General features: G+C 42.3%; 2 protein-coding genes across 6 annotated transcripts in view; one reads left to right on the forward strand and one right to left on the reverse strand.

The window, feature by feature from the left end:
* Positions 1-20,563, forward strand: part of COMMD10 (COMM domain containing 10) — a 924,871-nt gene that overhangs the window by 496,426 nt on the left and 407,882 nt on the right. The gene's annotated exons all lie outside the window — the stretch shown is intronic.
* Positions 1-20,563, reverse strand: part of SEMA6A (semaphorin 6A) — a 162,609-nt gene that overhangs the window by 56,929 nt on the left and 85,117 nt on the right. For all 4 annotated transcript variants that reach the window (XM_060177370.1, XM_016187625.2, XM_007521971.3 and 1 more), the window contains exons 2-6: positions 15,764-15,901; positions 12,942-13,059; positions 9,397-9,457; positions 8,126-8,188; positions 6,990-7,091 (exon numbers count right to left, since the gene is read on the reverse strand). In XM_060177370.1, coding sequence (XP_060033353.1) covers positions 6,990-7,091; positions 8,126-8,188; positions 9,397-9,457; positions 12,942-13,059; positions 15,764-15,863 — 444 coding nt within the window. In that variant the 5' untranslated portion in view covers positions 15,864-15,901. The remainder of the gene's footprint in view (positions 1-6,989; positions 7,092-8,125; positions 8,189-9,396; positions 9,458-12,941; positions 13,060-15,763; positions 15,902-20,563) is intronic.

Below are 20,563 nucleotides of genomic sequence, written 5' to 3' on the forward strand. Positions count from 1 at the left end.
TTCCTGCCCAACTCCCTACTGAATTATCTGTTGAGTCATAAACCCTATAGAGAATGACCTCAGTTTGCAGTTGTGTTTTGCCTAAGGAGGCCTGTCTTTGTGGGTTAAATCCCAGTAGAAGACGCTGGAATTCTTCCTCTGGTTAGTTGGCAGAAAAGAATAGCATCAGTGAAGGTGCAAAAACACAGGTGAGAGCAGGACTCAGTCACCTTATGCACTTCAGAACTGTGTCCCAGACCTAGAGAGGGTAGATATGACAGAGACCGAAGGACCCAGAACCTGAGCAACTAACACAACTCAGAGAAAGTGAGCAATGGGCCTACTTACTGACTTCCACCTACTAGTGTTCAACCTGACATATTTCTGTAAGGGAGATGGTGCATGTGAGTTTTGCTTGGCTACTGGAGCGCAATAGAGTTCTAGACATGCAAGCATTAGGTCCTGAATTTGATCCCCAATACCATATATGCTAGAGTAATACTAGGGTCTCTCTTTCTCTCTAAGAAAATATCTTAAAATAATGGGGAAAAATAAAGAAATTAAATGTGACTTTTAAAAAATACATTATTGGGGGAGTCGGGCTGTAGCGCAGAGGTTAAATGCACGTGGTGCAAAGCACAAGGACTGGCATAGGGATTCTGGATCGAGCCCCCGGCTCCCCACCTGCAGGAGAGTTGCTTCACAGGTGGTGAAGCAGGTGTCTATCTTTCTCTCCCTCTGTCTTCCCCTCCTCTCTCGATTTCTCTCTGTCCTATCCAAGGACAGCAACAACAACAACAATAAGCACAACAATGATAAAAAAAACAAGGGCAACAGAAGGGGAAAAAAATGGTCTCCAGGAGCAGTAGATTCGTAGTATAGGCATTGAGCCCTGGTAATAACCCTGGAGGCAAACAAACAAACAAATTATTAGATAGAGACAAAGAGAAATTAAGAAGGGAGACAAAGAGACAGAAGGAGACAGAGAGGTACCTGCAGCCCTGCTTCACTACTCGTTAAGTTTTTCCCCTGCAGGTGGGGACAAGAGGCTTGAACCAGGGCCTTGCACACAGTAATGTACGTGCTTAACTAGGTGCACCACTGCCTGGCCGCTAAGTGTGATTTTTGAAACAGGGAAATTTCACGTGAATCTGAGTTTCTTGCTACTTAAGAACAAGTGGGAAACACTGATGAAGAAGTTTTTCCTTGCACGACTGGCAGCCACTGGTTAGAGCTGAGTAATGGCTATACTAGTCATTTTCTTCAAATAAGGAGGTCATCTCTAATACTAAGACCTTTCCCCCTACACAGTGTATCTGTATCCTGCTTGCTTCACATCTATTAGTTACCTGTCTGGCCCTATATGCATTGGTTTTGCTAGTTGTTTACCAACAATACCATTTCCCTTTAGTCTCTATAAAACTGAACTACATTTCCCATCGCCCTTTGCAGTAGGATGATGACTCATGACTCATCTTCAGCTAATGATCTATGAATGTGCGACTAGGCACCACTTTCAGATCTTGCTTCTAAAAACATATATGTGTGTGTGTGTGTATTTTAATCTGTTACTGAACAGAGACAGATAAATTGAGAGGAGAGGGAGAGACAGAGAGGGAGAGTCACAGAGAGATACCTGAAGCCCTGTTTCACCACTTGGGAAGATTTCCTCCTGCAGGTGGGGGACCTGGGGCTTGAACCTGTGTCCCTGCACATTGTAATGTGTACACTTAGCCAAGTGTGCCACCACCTGACCCCCTGCCTCTAAACACTTCCTAGGGTCCTCCATTTGGTTTTCTTTCTAGCCTCTTCATACAGAGTGGAGCACTCTAAGACTATAGGAGACAGCAGAGGTGTGAGCACGTCAGAACTAAACACCCTCATAGAAAAGAACCCACAGTGTGATGTGAGCAGGGAAGAAACGTCCACCAAACAACCACAACTATTAGTCAGAGGTTATTTTATTTGAACAGGTCACCCATTAACACTGTATAATGTTGCTGTGTGCAAGAATCTAATGATATTAGGCGAGGACTTATTATTGCGTTAGGATTCCAATTGGTCTCCTTCTTACGTCAATGAGGTTCCTCTAGTGTGTAAAAATCTCTCAAAGCCTCAGCCTTCATAAACAGATGTCTACGCCTTTCATGCTTCTACAGCCCTCCGTGATTTAATCTTCTTTGTAGCTCTAGGGCATTTTGTTTATCACCTGGCAGTATGGCATGGTTTGACTACAGATAAGACAACCCAAAGTATGTGAACCTGAGACATATTGGGAAAGGAGTTATGGTAAGGTCGTTAGTACTAAATCCAGGCAGAGTTGCTGCCCAGGAGGGAAGAATGAACTTCTTACTAAGTAGTTGTGCTGACCAGTAAGCCATGTTTTTTTTTTTTTTGCCCCAACCTTCCCCCCCCCCCAAACTGATTTGGGGACCATGACACATATTTTATGGCAGTAGTTGATTTGAGATGGCCCCTACAGCCGCCAGTCATCCTGTGTGTGTGAACTGTAGTTGAGAACCACATGAAGTAGTTGCATAAAAATACACGTTTCTGTGCTAAAGGTATTCATTCAAGGCTGACACCCTTTCGAGCAAATATATTCTTCCAACACATATTTATGAAAACCTTTCCCCCCTGATATTTTATCCCAGTAAGAGCTTCCTGTTGCATGGTGGCAGGTATTGTGGTCTGTGGGCCTGGAAAGTATTCCCAAAAAGTGATGTTTAGGGCAGCGATGCAACAAAAATGCAATTGACCCAAGCAGTGATCTCTGTGATCCTGGCAGTGGGGATCAATACCAGGAGAGATTAATAAAATGAATTTTTTAAATGTGCCTACTTCTACACAAGTGCCCTAGGAAATCATAGGCAGGAAGCGGTTAAAATAATAATAGTAATGCGTTGGTTTGTGAGTTTGGAAAGATACAACACATAAACAATATCATGATGAAATCCTCTTACCATGAAGTAAGAAGTAATCCTTATAGTAGTTGTCAAATATTAGACATAACAGTGGCCCCTGGGAAATCAACTCACCAGGATTACAGATAATTCTGCTAAGACTCAGCCTGACTTTTTGCATAAGTTCAAGAGGTTTAGAGAATAGGAGGAGAAAGGTGTCCGGTGTATTTTTAGATTTGTAGTGAGTAGCCTCAAAATTTCACCCCCCAAATAATCTTATTTGGGGCTATAATCTTTCTAACACATTCATCTTACATCTCTTATAAAAATTTATAAAATTTGTCACTTTCCTCCTTCAAGCTAGTCTCTTCTACTGTGAGACTTGAGGTGTTTTTGTTTGTTTGTTTGTTTTCTGTGGGGAGATCCTGCTCATCATTTTTGCTTTGAAAATTTGGTCCTGTTCTGCTGATTAAAAAAAGCACTTAAAAGAAAAGTTGTAAGAGCAAGGCATGTTATATCCTGGTAGAGGATGGGGCTTGCATGCAAGAATTCCCAGGTTCGATCCCTAGCATTGCTCAATGCCAAAGCTTTGTAGGGCTTTCGTATCAGTCTCTCTCTTTTCTGTCTCTTTTCTGAAAAGTCAGTAAGAAAGAGGCTGTCCATTCTCTCTCTCTTTTTAATATATTTATTTATTTATGATTGGGTAGAGACAGAGAGAAATTGAGAAGAGAGGGAGAGATAGAAAGAGAAAGAGACAGGGGTGGGCAGTGGTGCACCTGGTTGAGCACACATGTTACAATGCCCAAGGACCAGGGTTCAAGCCTCTGGTCCCCACCTACAGGGGGAAAGTTTCACAAGTGTGAAGCAGAGCTGAAGATGTCTCTCTCCCTCTCTACCACTCCCTTCCAACCCCATTTCTGCCTGTCTTTATACAATAAATAAATAAAGATAATACCAATAAAATAAAATAAGACAAAATAAAATAAGGGAAAGAGACAGAGCCACCTGCAGGCCTGCTTCACCAGGCATGAAGCTTTCTTTCTGCAGGTGGGGGGACCAGGGGCTTGAAATTGGGTCCTTGCACTGTAATGTGTGCACTTCACCAGGTGTATCACTGCCAGACTCCATGAGGCTATCTATTCTCCATTTGGCCAAATACATATATACATATATTCTTTATCTGAAAGGTAGGGTCATTCTGCTCTAATCTAAAAGACTTTTTTTTTTTTGGTGCTTTTTTTTTTCCCTGGAGCCATTGGAAGCGTTCCTTCTCACTGCCATTCATGGCACTATTCATATAAACAGTGGCTGCGTGGTAGAACATCCTGCCTGGTTTCTGAGAGGTCCAGGCTCCTGCAATTGCCTCAGCAGGTGGGGTTCCAACAAGCGAGGGGTGAAGGTATCCCAGGAGCAGAACGAGGGTGCTTATTGCCTGTCTATCACTGTGCCAGGAAAACCTGCCATTTGTTAGAAAGATAGACTTTCAGCTAGGAAATTCTTTGTGATTTGTGCCAAGCATTAATCTTAATGAGTCCTAAACAATGACAAATAGGAGTGGAATATTAAGAGATAGAATGAAAACCACCACTTCAATTGGATGCTGTTATTGGCTGAAATAAATAATTGGTTCAGCGGCCACATCTATTAGAGCCAGATACTAAGTAGATCCCATCTGTATTTAAAAGTTTGAATGATAGGTAGTCTGGGAGGTGGCACAGTGGCTAAGGCACTAGACTCTCAAGCATGAGGTCTTGAGTTCAATCCCCAGCAGCACATGTGCCAGAGTGATGTCTGGTTTTTTCTTTTCCTCTCTCCTATCTTTCTCATTAATAAATAAAATCTCTCTCTTAAAGAAAAAAGTTTGAATGATGATCCTGGCCTCACCAGTGGCCATTTCTAAGCAAATGATGGAAGATGAGCATGATTGAAATAGACCTGCCTCACTGCTATTCATGCTGAAAGCAGGTAAAACGATCATACCAGAGACCCAGAATTTGGCACAGTGGATAAAAAGTCTTGAATTGGATCCTGGGTATAGCATGTGCCAGAGTGATGATCTGCTCACAAGCCCTCCTCTCAAATATTTTTATTTATTATTGGGTAGAGACAGAGAGAAATTGAGAAGGGAGGGGGAGATAGGGAAAGAGAAGTCTGCAGCTCTGCTTCACCACCCATAAAGCTTTCCCCCTGCAGGTGGGGAACAGAGGCTTGAACCTGGGTCCTTGTGCACTATAGTGTGTGTGCACTTAACCAGGTGTGCCATCGCCTGCCCCCCCCCCTTATCACTAATAAAATATTTAAAAGTACAAATGTCAAGCCAAAACTGCAGAGCCCACTGGCTCTTAGACTTAGCCCATCCTGACATTTCTCACTCTGCATTTTCTGCAGGTGAAACCCAAGCTTTTATTTCTTCCCCGGTCAGTTGCTACATCAGAACACACCCATGTATCTTGTCAGACATCTTTGTTCACACCCCCAGGGTGACTTCATCTACCATGCTTACTCACAAGCACGCACTGAGTCCCCTTTCCCTCTCACTTCCCACCCCACTGCTCTGCCTCTATTCTGTCTAAATTGGTAGCAGCCTTTCTGTCCCACTCACCCAACACTGAGTCTAGCTATCATTCCAAACCCTTTTTGCCTTGCTCTGGGCTCCTTTTTTGGATTACAAAACCCTACTGTATGTTGTTGTTGGACACTTAAATGTTTCCTCAATCCGGGGCCAGGTGGTGGTGCAACTGTGGTTAAGTGCACACACTACAGTGCACAAGGACCCAAGTTCAATCTCCTGATCCCCACCTGCAGGGGGAAAGCTTCATGAGTGGTGATGTACAGATGCAGGTGTCTGTCTCTCTCCCTCTTGATCAACCTCCCCTTGATTTCTCTTTGTCTCTATCCAATAATAAATTAAAATAAAATAATAAAATTATAAAAATGTAAAAGTTTCTTCAATCCTTCAGTCATTGCCTCTCCCTTTCATTGTCTCTATCTAGTAATAAATAAATAAAAAGTAAAAGATTAAAAAAATTTCTTCAATCCTTTCCTCTCCCTTTCATCTCTGGAGACACCTTCTTCCATGGACTCCTTTTTAAATGACCATTTTATCATTTCATTGTCCAGCACTTCAGGATGGAACAGAGGTCTTCAGCTCCAGAGGCTGCTTCTTCTTCCATGCCTTTCCCCACGCAGTTTCTGCTATCTGGAAAGCCCTTTGCCCTCTATTTGCTTAACTTAGACTCCTTTTTCAGGATAAAGGTGAAGCATGATTTCATTCATTACTGGCCCCACTGAAACAGAGGAGTCATTGTGGCAGGCTGTGGATAATCACAGAGCTAGGGTTTCTTCTGGGCATTCATATTGCAGATGTGAGAACAGCTGTTGAGAATGCTTCTTTCAAGAGAAGGGACATCCACCTCTTTCTGGAAGCCTTCTCTGACTCCTCATCTAAAGCTGAGATAATACTCTCTTGAGTTTCCATATTCCTTTGTATTATGGCAGTAACCCCATGAACTGACCTTTCCTTCACCTTGTCTGTCTATCTGGCTTCTCGAAAGATGGAGGCTTCCTATTTGTTATTAACTAGAAGCACTAATTCTTTGCCAGTGAATCCACCACCATCCCCTTTGCATCAAGACCAAGGTTAAGTAAGTCATCGTCAAGTAATTTGAGTGTTAAATGGAACCACATTTCCTTGTTCTTTAAAAATCTGACCTAGAGGAAACTCTACACTTTCTAGGTTTATACTTTTAAAATAGGAATCACTCACAATGTTAGTGTGTTTTTATGCTCAGATAGTTGATGGGGTAGGAGAGAAGAAGGAGAGAATCCGTGTGGTATACTTGATAAGAAGGTTGGTGTTCTGAACAATCAAGGACAGGGTCTTACAAAGACTTACTTTGTTAGGTAGAGATCACTCCTGCGCAAACAGAAAGCTTAGAGGCCAGCATAGGACCACTCAGGGGGATGGAGTCAGTGCAATAAAGAGGAGCCAGTGGAAAGATCTCAGGTGGGATTGAATTACTCCTCTTAGGTTGCTGCAGTTGAAACCAGAGTACATGGAGAAACTCCTTGTGGCTATGTGGTTCTCACAGAACAAAGAGCACTTACCTTATAGTTTTTGCAGGAAGGGTTAAAGGCATTTGTTCCACAGACAAACAACGTATCGTCATTTTTCTTCAGGAGAACTTTGATGAAGTTGTGACACTCATCCTGTGGAATAATTCAAACCTTCTTACAACCAGTCCACTCAATCCAGAAGCCCAGTCATCACCAGATGCCCTCATCAGCCAACAGTAAGGTTCCAGGGAACTTAATTTCAGTCACTCCCTCCACCTCCCTTGTTAAAAGTTGGGACCTGGGAGTCGGGCTGTAGCGCAGCAGGTTAAGCGCAGGTGGCGCAAAGCACAAGGACAAGTATAAGGATCCCGGTTCGAACCCCGGCTCCCCACCTGCAGGGGAGTCGCTTCACAGGCAGTGAAGCAGGTCTGCAGGTGTCTATCTTTCTCTCCTCCTCTCTGTCTTCCCCTCCTCTCTCCATTTCTCTCTGTCCTATCCAACAACAACAACAATAATAACTACAACAATAAAACAACAAGGGCAACAAAAAGGAATAAATAAATAAAATAAATATTTAAACAATAAAAAAAAATTAAGAAAAAAAAAGTTGGGACCTCTCCTGAAGTTAAAAGAGGATGCTGACAAGAACAATTGCTTTTCCACTAGTGAACAAAAAAATATATGGCCTTGAATGACATAGAATGTGTATGTCACAAAAGGAAGGCAAAGCACAAAGTGCCAATCTCACATCATATTTAATTGAAATGCCAGACACTCTGGGCTCCATTGGTATAGACGGCTCCTGGCTGGAGAGTGTCTTTATGTTTTCTGACCTAAGGCTCAGACCCCAGCTGTCTGTGACAGCCCTAAACTTTTCTCCAGACTCCCTGAGGGCAGTGGGCTCTGGGATTGTGTGCTCAGAAGAGTGAGGATAGCCAGCTCTCCATCTATAATCCTCAGCACCCCTAAATAGTTCCAACCACACAGCTGTGTAATGTTTCATCACATTAAAAGCAAAGTATTCTTTTGCAAATTCAAGCTTTCAATAAGTTGATGGAAAACGCAATTACTGGATGGGGGAGCAAGGACTAGCATGATCCATTTCACTACATAGTCTCCAGCTGGAGATAACAGTCAAAAACTTAACCCAAAGTGGCAGTCTCCAGGGGAAAATGAAAATTGCCTACCTTATGTTTTCCCTTCATTCTGCACGTGTCTACGTCAGTCTGTCTAGATTTCCATGTTAGTTTCTGCAGGGATCAAGAAAGAAATCAATTAGATCCCAGAGGTTGCTGCATTTGATTTGAGAAGTAAGAGTTCCCTTGGGGAGAACTAGAGGCTGGACATATATTTATTGAAAGCTTTCTGCACCCTTTCTCCATGATTAATTCACCAGAACAACAAAGGACTAGCGATGGAAGCGGTCATTTAATTTTGAACTCTTATCTATTCATTAAGCTACAAAATGATCTTTCTTCCCTTTGAGATAAAGATGAATGGAGAAAAGAGAGAAGGAATATACAACAGTGTGGAAATTCCACATAAAATATCCAAATGAGCTGACTAAATTATGATCACTTCTGATGAGAAAACACATGCCTTTGACCTTTTCTCTTCAGTCAATAAACCCACTTTCACAAAGCAGGCTTCCCCCCCCACCCCTTGAAATATGGAAGCCATTTACTTAAACATAAAGGAGACATTCACTTTAGGTGGACAAAGATTGAATTCAGGTTCCAGTCCTTCCTGTAAACTCACGGGTTGAAGCAAGTCATCTACTTCTATGACAGATTTTATTGACTAAAATCGCTCCATGCGGACTTGTAAGGGAAGCTCAAGCTATAATTGATGTCCATTTGAAATGGATAATCAGATTCCTGAACCACAACAGTCAAGTAAAACTCAATATTGTGGAGCCAGAAAAATAGCTCACTTGGGTAGTGTGCTACTTTGCTATATGTGCGCCCAGTGCATTGAAAGAAGCTTCTCCCTCTTCCTCCCCCTCCCTGTCTTGTGTTTATTTCTGAAAAAGTCATCCTAGATTGATGGAGCCTGGATAACGACAGGCAGACCAAAAAACAAACAGGCCAACCCAACAAACAACCAACCACCTTAACACGGTGAAACATGAATCTCTAACACTGAAACATTTGTGGGGCAAACTTTGACATATGAAAACTGCTATTTTCTAGGACAAATTCTGGCAATGTTTTGTTAAAGGAACTTAAGAATTACCTAAAACTCCAAAGTGTGTACATATGCACTTAAGTGTTGAGTAAACTATAAAGGAGAAAACTGTTTCTTAACATGTCTTAAACTGCAACTCACCTGCCCCCAAATTAGGAGTTCACAAGGTGTTCCAGGTGTTCAAATCACTGCAACTAAAATCTACACCTTTCCGTTCAAGAGCTAGTCTAAGGTCCTGCACTTGAGAAAAGGAGGCTGGGAAACGACTTACTTTACTACAATAAATTTCTTCTGTGTGTGGCGTGTCAATATCAACGGTATATATATGATCCCTGTAAACAAAGAAGAATGAATACAGTGTCAAATTTGAGAGTCAGGACAGTTGATTTTCTCCTGAATGGATTCATATCTTATCCAAGCCACAGACATTAACATCCGTGCTACTAGCATGGGAGATAACCACATGTAAGAAAAATGGGAGAGGTCAGCCTGTCTCAGGATCACAGACAGCATCTGCTGATATGGTGGTGTGTGTGTGGTGGTTAAAGGATAATAATGGACACCTTTTATGGGTTTCTCTCATGTCAGAATATTGACATCTACAGATCTGGAGCTCAAGAGAGAGGTCTCTGAAAGTTAAATTATTCCCCCAAACTACAACACAGATGGGTTCACATGCCCTTTCATTCACTTTAAACCCATGTCCTCAGCATTTGGTATTCAACATACTTCATATGTTCAGCAGGGGGGCTAAGAGAAAGTAAATCTCTGTCTCCATTTCTCTTTCAAAAATGTTATTTGCAGCTTTGGCTTTGATGATCTGATTGGCAAGATGGAAGAATGATAAAGGTAAAATTATTTCCAGAAGCCACTCTTTCCTTCACACAATGATGGCAAATTAAGATCTAGGATGTACCTGAGCTCAAGTTTACATTACTTGCTTCTGTTCACCTTCCTATTTTGCTGAGAATTTAGTTACCTTTATAGTTTGCTGCCAATCTCCCCCTGGAAGAGGGGGAAGCAGAATCAGCAGCTCAGGTGTGGGGCTATATTTAAACACTCCCTTCTGTGTGAGCTGAGTACAAGGGCGTTATTGTCTGGAATTCACAAGAAAGAAAAGGAAAGAACTATACTCAACTGGGGAGATGGGGGCCTAGAGAGGGAAAGCAAAACAGCTCATTTTCCCTTGAAATAACACTGCCTTTTTCTAAAATGCAGGAAGTCCTGGGGCTGGAAAATTACCTACAGCTTTAAAATCAAGCCCCCAAGGCTCCCATGTAGACTTTCAAGCCCCCTTTATAACAAGAAAGGTGTGTGTACGTGTGTGTGTGGGGGGGACGGCTGATAAGAAGAAAGCAAAGAAAGAACAGAATTATCTGCTGTCCAGAATCACTTTCATTCAATTCCCCCTATTTCCCCACCTCCTCTGTTCTTCAGAAATCTGTTTGTTACTGCTTTTAGGGCAAGTGTAACAGAAAAACATAAATGAAAACAGGGTGTGTGTGTGTGTGTGTGTGTGTGAGAGAGAGAGAGAGAGAGAGAGAGAGAGAGGGAGAGAGAGAGAGGGAGAGGGAGAGGGAGAGGGAGAGAGAGAGAGACTGGGGGTGGGGGGTGGGGCGAAAGGGTGCCTGTTTTGTAAACTGTTGAATCGGAAAGGTCTTAAAACTGCAGCCAGTGGCAAACTCGCTGTACCCTTTAATTTCAAGGCAGTTTTATGACAGTCATTTATGACTTGTTAGACTTCATTGGCGGGGCTGTGGGTCAGGCTCATTATTAGAGTGGAATTGCCTATTACTTTGGTATCAGGCTTGAGAGGATGGACTAATTTTCCTGGTCCCCTTTCCCCTCTCAAAACTTCCAGTAGGCACTGAATATGCGAATTGTAAATTAACAACTGATAAATACGCACTGGCAATTTCCCAGAAAGCTCTGGGATTGCCCTCCCACCCCCTTGGCAGGGCCTGTTTATGTTAATTAGCAGTTTAGAGATTAAACATAAAAGAGAAAGAAGAATCAACCAAATGGATAATAATAAAGCAGAAATGAAAAGGGGGCGGGTGGGTACTTGCTAACAAGCCTTACTTGATATGGCATTCTGGATGAAACTTGGCTTCAGATTGTGGAGACCAATTGTCTAAAAAAAAAAAGCTTTTTACAAATCCATGAGTGAAATCCCCCTTTGGGTAATGGCAATCTTATTGTCAGCACCCAAGAGGGCATATCACCCAGCCAATAGAAACTGCACTTGATTGGAAACTGCAGACTAGGGTCCAGGGGTCATTCCCAGCTACCTATGTACCCTTCCCAGGATTCACAGGTCACTCTTACTGAATTATGTCAGCAGAACACAAACTGACTTAATCCTAGGACTTCCTCTCCCCACCTCTGGTGAACACCGCTGAATTGTGTTGCCATGGCTTGAGCCTGGGGAAAGGATTTTGCTGCCTAGGAACCCGGATCTCTCAGGACATTGTCAGGAGAAGGGAATGAAAATGAGAGGAGGCTGAGCCCTACAGCGGTGCTATGCAGCTTCTGTAGTTTATCCAGAGGTGTGTGTTGAAGGGAAATGGCTGAGTTTAGATAGTAATACATGCCACTACTAGCATGCTACACACTTGACCTTTAGTGAAGGGAGTCTGTTTTACAGTATCTAAAAAGTGAGCACAACTCTCTCTCACTCTCTCTCCTTTTCTCTTCTATTTCTTGTCTTTTCTTTTCTTAAGGTAGGAGGTTAGGGTGACATTCTCTTGGGGTAATGATCACACTTTTCACTTTGCCCTTACCAGTGCCTGCCCCTACCCCCAAATCACCAGGGGTGAAGGGAGTCCCTTATGCTATTTTTTTTTCCTTCAGTGGATTCAGTTGCAAAGTGAACAATTCATAGACTCTTGAGTCAACGTATTTCTCACAAGTCCAATGTTTAGTCATTTATTTTGATCAGCTATTAGATAACTGGATTCTGACACAATCTTCCAGTCTGGCTATAGTTAGGAGACTAAAAAATGTTATCTTGGGGCTGGGTGGTGGCACATTTGGTTAAGTGTACATACCACTATGCATAAGGACCTGGGTTCAAGCCCCTGGCTCCCCCAGCTGTAGGGGAGACGCTTCAGAAGTGGTGAAACAGGTCTGCAGGTGTCAATCTCTGTCTCTTGCATTTTTTAAAAAATTAAAAAAATATATTTATTTTTCCCTTTGTTGCCCTTATTGTTTAACATTGTTGTGGTTATTGATTTTGTTGTTGTTGGATAGGGCAGAGAGAAATGGAGAGAGGAGGGGAAAACAGAGAGAGGGAGAGAAAGAGAGACACCAATAGACCTGCTTCAAGGCTTGTGAAGTGACTACCTTGTAGCTGGGGAGCCAGGGACTCGAACCGGGACCCTTATGCCGATCCTTGTGTTTTACGCCACTGCGTTACCACCCGACTCCCAGAAGTATTGTTTTTTAACAAGTGTTTTAGCATGTGACCAAATATGGAGTTCTTGTAGGATGTTTTATTCTTGCCAGTGTTTATTAACTTTGTTACTTAGTCATTTTATGACATTCAAGTGCTTTGAAGCACTTAAGCACTGTTGCTTTTGGTTCTTTATCTATATGGATAAGCAAGTCAAGCAAGTATCACAAAATTTTTAATCTCAGTGTCTTCTTTTCAGTATGATGGAACTATCTAACCTCAGGTAAGGCCATAGCAGAACTCCACACAACTATTATACTCCTGGTCACTGTTCATTTCTTACCTATTTTTGAATGAGCCACACTGGGAAAGGTCTGAGGCCCTTCCGTCCTGAAGACAGTCCTGTCGGAAAGGCCACTTACCTAGCAGCAATGTAGAGGGTCCTGTTCATCACCACGATCATCTGGATGTCCAGCCTGTGCCTCTGTGTGGTGTTCCGTCCTGGCTTGTGGCCCACAAACACCGGATACTGTTTTGTATCTGTAAAAAAAAAAAATGCTGAGAGAGGGGGCATATGAAGGAAAAGGAAATGAGGCCAAGATCCCATAGGGCAGGGAGGCCAGGGGAGCGGGGGAGGTCATTAAACAAAACCATATTTTAAGTCAGGCCATGCCAACAGGTCCCGCCTCCACACAAGTCTTGTTATTGTAGGATACCCTAGGATGGAAGCAGACTCCTGGAAGATGATCGGGTTACAGTTTCACTGCCAGATGATAATTAGCATGGACGGGTTGCTCTTAAGCATCAAGATATCTGACTTGGCCCTCTTTCTGAGGGTTAAACTTGCAAGTGAACCCTTTCCATGAAGGTGTTCTTTTCTCCCCACAATTTTCTTTTCATCTTTTTTTTTTTGAGAGTGCTAGGCCTAAGGGGGGCAGCCTGCCAAAGATCTTGTCCCAGAATACAACTATTTCAAAGCAGCCTTCCCATCAATCACCGAGCAGGCAATGTGGGCTGGAGGCGAGAGCCCTGGTCCAGGAGCCAGAAGAAAAATACTGTCTCCCCAGGCGTCCAGTTGGAATAATCTACTATTGAAGGCAGTCCCGCTAGGTTGGCTGGCATTCGAGGAACTGTGGGAAGTTCACTCTTGAGTGGAGCAATTGGCTACTCTCACAGAAATGGGGGCTTTGACAGGACAGGGTCAAACGGAGTGTAGCCAGTTGACTGATCTGGAATTTTCCCTGAGCTGGAGATTCAGTGAACATATTTCTCCATTCCGGCAGCTCTCTTTGGCAGACAGTGGGCAATTTGTAATAATATCTGACCTTTAGAAATACCTACATCTCAAAAATCTTTTTGCCTTTCAACGTACAAATCTCCAGAGCACTGGTAATCCCCCCCAAGAAAGTACAGAGGAAAGAAAGATGAGTGACTTCTGAAAGAAGATTGTTTTCCTGGGGTGGGGCGAGGAAGCCAAGTACAGACTCCTTCCTATACTGTCAGCCCCTGGTCATATCTGAACATTACTCTCACTGAGGGTCTTAGTGTGTTTCATCACCAACCGTGGTAGGAGATTATCTTGGGCTTTCCCTACCACTGCTCTGCAATTTCACTTAGTTATTCACCATGGAGCTTGTTAGAACAATGCACTCATGTGTCTCTACTGGCAAGGACTTGAAAGAGATGGAAGTATGACTTACAGCAGCACATATGGGCTGGGATGTCTTCTGAACAGGGATCCAAAGACAGAATGACCCCCTCTCCAGTGGAGAGGAACACTTCTTAGGAGGTGACACCTGGAATGAGGTGCATGCTTCTTCCACTTCAAGAATGAATGCTCTTGAACTCCACAAGTCAGCCATGTCCTGACTTCCTGTCCTCTAATAGTTTCATTATGTGTAAGTACCTCACCTGTGTGCAGAATCATCTTTTTTCTTTTTTTTTAATTATTTATTTTATTAATTTATTCCCTTTTGTTGCCCTTGTTGTTTTATTGTTGTAGTTATTATTGTTGTTGTCGTTGTTGGATAGGATAGAGAGAAATGGAGAGAGGGAGGGGAAGACAGAGAGGAGGAGAGAAAGATAGACACCTGCAGACCTGCTTCACCGCCTGTGAAGCGACTCCCCTGCTTCACAGGTGGGAAGCCGGGGTTCGAACCGGGATCCTTATGCCTGTCCTTGTGCTTTGCGCCACCCGCGCTTAACCCGCTGCGCTACAGCCAGACTCCCAGAATCATCTTTTTTTCAACCCAGAACATTCACCAGCTTCCTGGTGGGGACCGATAGATCTCTTTAGCATCATGTATGAGTGTTAAATAACTTTACTATGGTTTGTTCAGTGCTTGTCTGGGGATAATTTCTGAGAAAATAGATACCTGTGGAAAATGTTCTTTCACCTTTCCTGTGATAAAATATTTTGACTTTAAAAGGATGGGGGGTGTTAACAAATTATTCCTCTTCTAAAGAATAAATGAATTTGGAATGATTTTGCTTTCTATTCTTGCTACTCCTATCAGATCCAAAGAGAAAAATATAGAAGTCATAGATAAGTCTTCTATGAATGGAAAACCAAGCCCATCAGGGATGTAACTTCTTAGTCTAAAGAGGAAAAAAAAAAAAGAACACCAGTCTTGAAAATGTTCAATAGATGATTATTACTTTCTGTGTATCTGCTAGAAATACCCATCTACTAATTACGTGTGAAAGGAAGCTTGCAGCCCTAGCAATACCCAAACACAGTGCTGATTTCACCCAGGTAGTGCTCATGCCTGATCACAGAACAGGAATGTATGTACCTTTCCCCACAAAAATATTAACTAGAATGACAGGAACAGTAATCCTACTGCTGTGACTGGACCTTAACTTTTGTCATTTCTATGTCTTAAAGTGATTAGTCTCTTATTTCACTAAATTTCTAATTTGTTTAAAATCTTTATGTATTTATTTTAATGAGATAGATTCAGAAAGAAAAATACACACACACACACACACACACACAGAGAGAGAGAGAGAGAGAGAGAGAGAGAGAGGCCAGAGCACTGCTAAACTTTGGTTATGGTGGTACTGGGGATTGAATCTGGGAGCCTCGGTGCCTCAGGCATGAAAGTTTTTTTGCATAGCCATTATGCTATCTCCTCAGCCCCTTAAATTTTAAATGTTTATGTTTTGTAAGTTGAGACAGGCGAAACAGAGAGGGAGTAGGGTTGGGAATATGGGTGGTGGGGGAGAAGTTGTGGATACTTACAGTTGCCATGCGAAATACTGATTGGCTCAGAATCTTCTGGGAAACCAGCCCCAGCAAAGTGTAGCAGTGTGAAATATAGCAGCAAGGCTTCTGACCTCATAGTAGTTCAGAGGGGAGACTTTATTTCTCTACTTCACCCTGCCAAAGAGCCAAGAAGAAACCTATTGGCTTATTGTTGTTGTTGCAAGTTGACTGGATACAACTCTATGAAATGAAACTGGTCTTGAACAAATACATTGAACAGAAAAGCACCTCGCCTTCCTTCCCATTTTCCCATTGTGAAGTCAGTGCCCATTGTATTTTACATAAGGAGCTTGCATTCATTACCCTCCAGTGTTCTCCTCCCTGTGCACCTGAGTCCTTTTGCAAAGCTTCTCTCAGGCACAAGATGCAGAGTCTTGGTTCTTTTGTTCGATGCCAGGTTTTGGTCATTATCGACGGATGTTTCACAATTATGAAACTGCATTCCAAAGAATGTGCACAGTTAAGATGTCTTGTCTTCTATTCATTTACTGATTATTGTATCTATTTACTTATTCATTTTTGCCCCTCCACAATTCCATTGCTCTGACTGGATTACTTCTTAAGCAATTTCAGAAGGAAAGTGGGGGGAGGGAGGAGAAACACCAATTCACTATTCCACATTCTTGGTATCATTCATGCATGACATTCTCATGTGATACTGAGGACTTGAACCCAGGTCCTTGCACAAGTAGTATGTTTTCTACCAGATGAGTCACCTCCTTGCCCTGTTTTCTTTCTAAGGTAATTACTTTTCTTCTCAGCAGATTTACAAAATGCCACCCCACCCCCCACCCCCCAAAAAAGCTGTATTTGATCAGGTCGGTATCTCTCAATTATTTGAAGTAGTTGCTAATACTAAGAAAATAAAGAGGTTCTTACCCTTTGACCTTAAACATCAGTAAGATCACACAGCTTATTTCTTAAAAGAAATAAATTCAGGCTCAGACATACTTTAGGGGAGGCATTGAAGACACACCTTGAAATGGTGTTGTCGATTTAAAAGAAAGGATAGACCTGTGTATTTTAACCCCCCACCCAATACCACCTTGTACTAACACAGTAGTGAACAAAAATGCCAGATACAGTGTTCTACCCATCTGTGTATTTCTTAAAGATGCTCTTTATATGTAGAAGAAAAGTTTCCTAGATTTTAGAAGAAAAATTCCATGTGAAGTTACTGGATATTGTGGAAGATAACACAAGTTACAGCAAATACCACAAAGTTTTCAAGCAGATCTTAAGTATGTGTTTTTCTCTCAGGGAAATTAATGTAAAGTGGAGATATCTTTTCATCTTCCTAGAGCAGTCAAGACTTTGAAGTAGCTTGCCAAAGAGTTATCTTTTTTTTTTGAATAAAGCTCTTTTACAGTCAACCATCAATTATTTAAGATTTGTGTGTAGAAAAGTCAAATTTAGTAACTTAAAAGACTTTGAAAATTAATTTGGCAAACAAGCTGAAAACTTATGTCTTTTAGCATATCATTAATATTAGGTACCAATGTCTCTCTTCTTCATGCCAAAAGGGGCATGAACAAGCCCCATGTGTTGCATCACAACTTGTAATTTCACAGACACAGCTGGGCCTTAGTCATTTCTTCAACTGCAAAGTGCACATTAATTAATTTGCTTTATCTTGAACATCACAGATGTGGAGAGAAAAGCCTAAACAATTCCATATCTTCATCTCGGATGTGTAGATTAAAATGAAAGTTAAATGATTGCCCATTTTCAGGAGTGATCCGTCATCCAGAGGCATAAACAAGTTATTTATAGACAGATGAAAAACTCCAGTCTATTAATTCACCTATTCGTTTATTCATTTATCAGTTCTTCTTATTCTGGAGAATCTGAATTCAAAGAGAAGAAGCTCCCAGGTGCCCCTATCTGCTTCTTATGGCTCTTGCCCAGCATAGCATTCAAGAGGGGAAGTCAATAACAAGAGCAAATAAAGCACAAAACAGATACCAGCCTGCTGTTACGTATTCCATGAGAAACTCTGTGGAGAAGAGGAAGCAGCTCGTAAGCATTTGTAGAATTATACACAGCTTATTGCCTCAGAGAGTTTGCAGCAATAAAAGACTCAAAAGGCTGGCTTTTTTTTTGGGGGGGGCACTACATGCATGCTTTTTAAGATTAATTCTTCTTGACATGACAAATGAGCTTCTGTCCTTCCATGATTGTGTTCATCTTTGTATAAATGTCCTACAAGCTATTAAGACAAAGCTATGCCGTTTTGTTCTATCTCCCAATTTTAATGTTTTCTATCTTGAGATTGCCAGGGCTAGATGAAACATTCTCAGCTTTAGAAGCTGTCAGGAAAACTGCATGGAGAAAGAAATCTATTATGCTATTCAATGCCTCTCTGTCTTTCTCCATTTCTATCTCTCTCTCTCTCTCACCTAGAGAGAAACCTAGGACTTTATGAATGTATCACAGTGCTAAGCTGCCTCCCTGACCCAACTTTTACTCCTTATTTTATTTTATTTTTTATTACTTTTATTTATTAGATAGAGGTAGCCAGAAATTGGGGGTCAGGCAGTGGCGTGCCCAGTTAAGCACACACAGTACTATACCAAAGGACCCCTTCAAGAGTCTGGGTTTAAGCCCCCATTCCACACCTGCAGTGGGGACACTTCATGAACGGCATAGCAGGTCTATGGGTGTCTCTTTTTCTCTTTCCCTCTCTGTCTGCCTCTCCCCTCTCTATTCCTCTCTGTCCTATGGAATAAAAAAATGGAAAGAAGAAAAAAGAAAAACACAAGAAAGAAAGAAATGGCCATAGGGAATGGCAGATTCAGATAGAGAGAGATAGAAAGAGAGAGAGAGAAAAAAATTGAGAGGCAGGGGGAGATAGAGAGGGAAAGAGACAGTGAGACACATGCAGCACTGCTTTATCACTTGTGAAACTTTTCTCCAAAGGTGGGGACTGGGGGATTAAACTTGGTTCCTTAGGCATTGCAATATGTGCACTCGACAAGTGCACCACCACCCAGCCCCCTCCCTATTTTTTTTAGAGAAAGAAAAAGGGGAAAAAAAAAAAAAGACATAATAAAAGCATCACAGCTCCACTGTCATCCCACTTCAGTTTTCTTGGTGCTGTCCATGGTGCTGGTGTGTGGTGCCAGGGATCAAAACCAGGGCCTCTGCCTAGAAGTCAAGTGCTCCACCCACTAGGTCGCCTCCTGGTCCCCCCTCAAAAACTTCCTCCTCCTTTAATCCTTACAAAGAGCCACGATCATGACAGAGATAGGCTACTGAAACATCTCCGAGTTTACAGTAGGGCTCCCTGCCAAAAAAACCCAGCTGTTTTATGTGTCCTCCTATCCCCATCTCATCAGATTGTTAGCATGTGTATTGCTGGCATTCCTGGTCAAGCTGGGCCAGTCCACATGGACATGTTAACCTTTGGGGGGAGGTGGGTTGATGTAGTATTCCCTTTCTGCTCCACGTTAGGTTCAAGCCTTTGTGAATGAGTAGATAATTTATTTTCTCTTTGAGATGATTACTTTGTGAGGAGAGTCCAATCCAATCATATTATCATTTCTCATCCAATCCAACCATATTATCATTTCTCATCTCATCCACTAAGACCGCAACATTGGAGACTGAGGGCAGCCCAGGAGAGGAAAAAGAAGAACACTCCACAAAGGATCCAGATCTCATGCTGCTACAGTGGAAGTGTTTAAGGAGTTTCTCACACTGAGCATATCTGTAGGTGTCCCCAGATATCTGCCGATTCCCTGGCCTGTGGCTGCCATGTGTTTGGGCTATGTGTGTCTTAGTCTTAAGCAGCTATCCCGAAGATTGGATAATGGGATGGTGGGGCCAGTAAAAATTCTAAACAAAAACATTTGCTTTGCAAGTACACATATACATGCCTAAATTTTCCATCAAATTGTATCACAGGTCTTAGAAATGACTTTTTTTTTTTTAAACGAGAGCCCTGCTCAGCTCTTGTTTATGGTGGTGCTGGGGACTGAATCTGGGCCTTTGGAGCCTCAGGCATTAGACTCTCTTTGCATAGCCATTACACAATTTACCCTTGCCCAAGAAATGACCTTTGTTTATTTTTATTTGTATTTTTGCCTCCAGGGTTATCACTGGGGCTCAATGCCTGCACTAGGAATCCACTGCTCCTGGAGGCCTTTTCCCCATTTTTGTTGCCCTTGTTGTTGCCCTTGTTGTGGTCATTACTGTTATTGTTGTTACAGCTGTTGTTGCTGTTGGATAGGACAGAGAGAAATTGAGGAGGGGTAAACAGAGAGGAGGAGAGAAAGATAGACACCTACAGACCTGCTTCACTGCCTGTGAAGTGACCCACCTGTGGGTTGGGAGCCAGGGGCTCAAACCGGGATCTTTACACCTGTCCTTGTGCTTTGCCCTATGTGCACTTAACCCACTGTGCTACCACCCAGTCCCTAAGAAATGATCTTCGTATAAAGTACCACTACTATCATTACAATCCTCTTCTTCCTAAGCCCACAAAACACACACACACACACCTCTTCAACAATACTTAATTTAAATAGACATCTACTAGGTAAATTACAGATCTCTTTTTAGGCTCATGTGAAAATGAACTAGACATCCTTACCCTTACTTGGAATACTAGAACTGAGCTCTGCAAGTAGTGTTGTGACAATTAGTTTCTGTGAGCTAATCAGACCCTGCTCAGTACTGACTGGCCTGGAGACTGGCCTTTGGTTTGAGGACCAAACCAAAAGAGCTCATAAGAAGGCTATCCCCAAATCGCTGTGATCATCTTCATGTTGGCAA

Source organism: Erinaceus europaeus, chromosome 2 (assembly GCF_950295315.1).
Source record: "Erinaceus europaeus chromosome 2, mEriEur2.1, whole genome shotgun sequence".
Taxonomy (NCBI): domain Eukaryota; kingdom Metazoa; phylum Chordata; class Mammalia; order Eulipotyphla; family Erinaceidae; genus Erinaceus; species Erinaceus europaeus.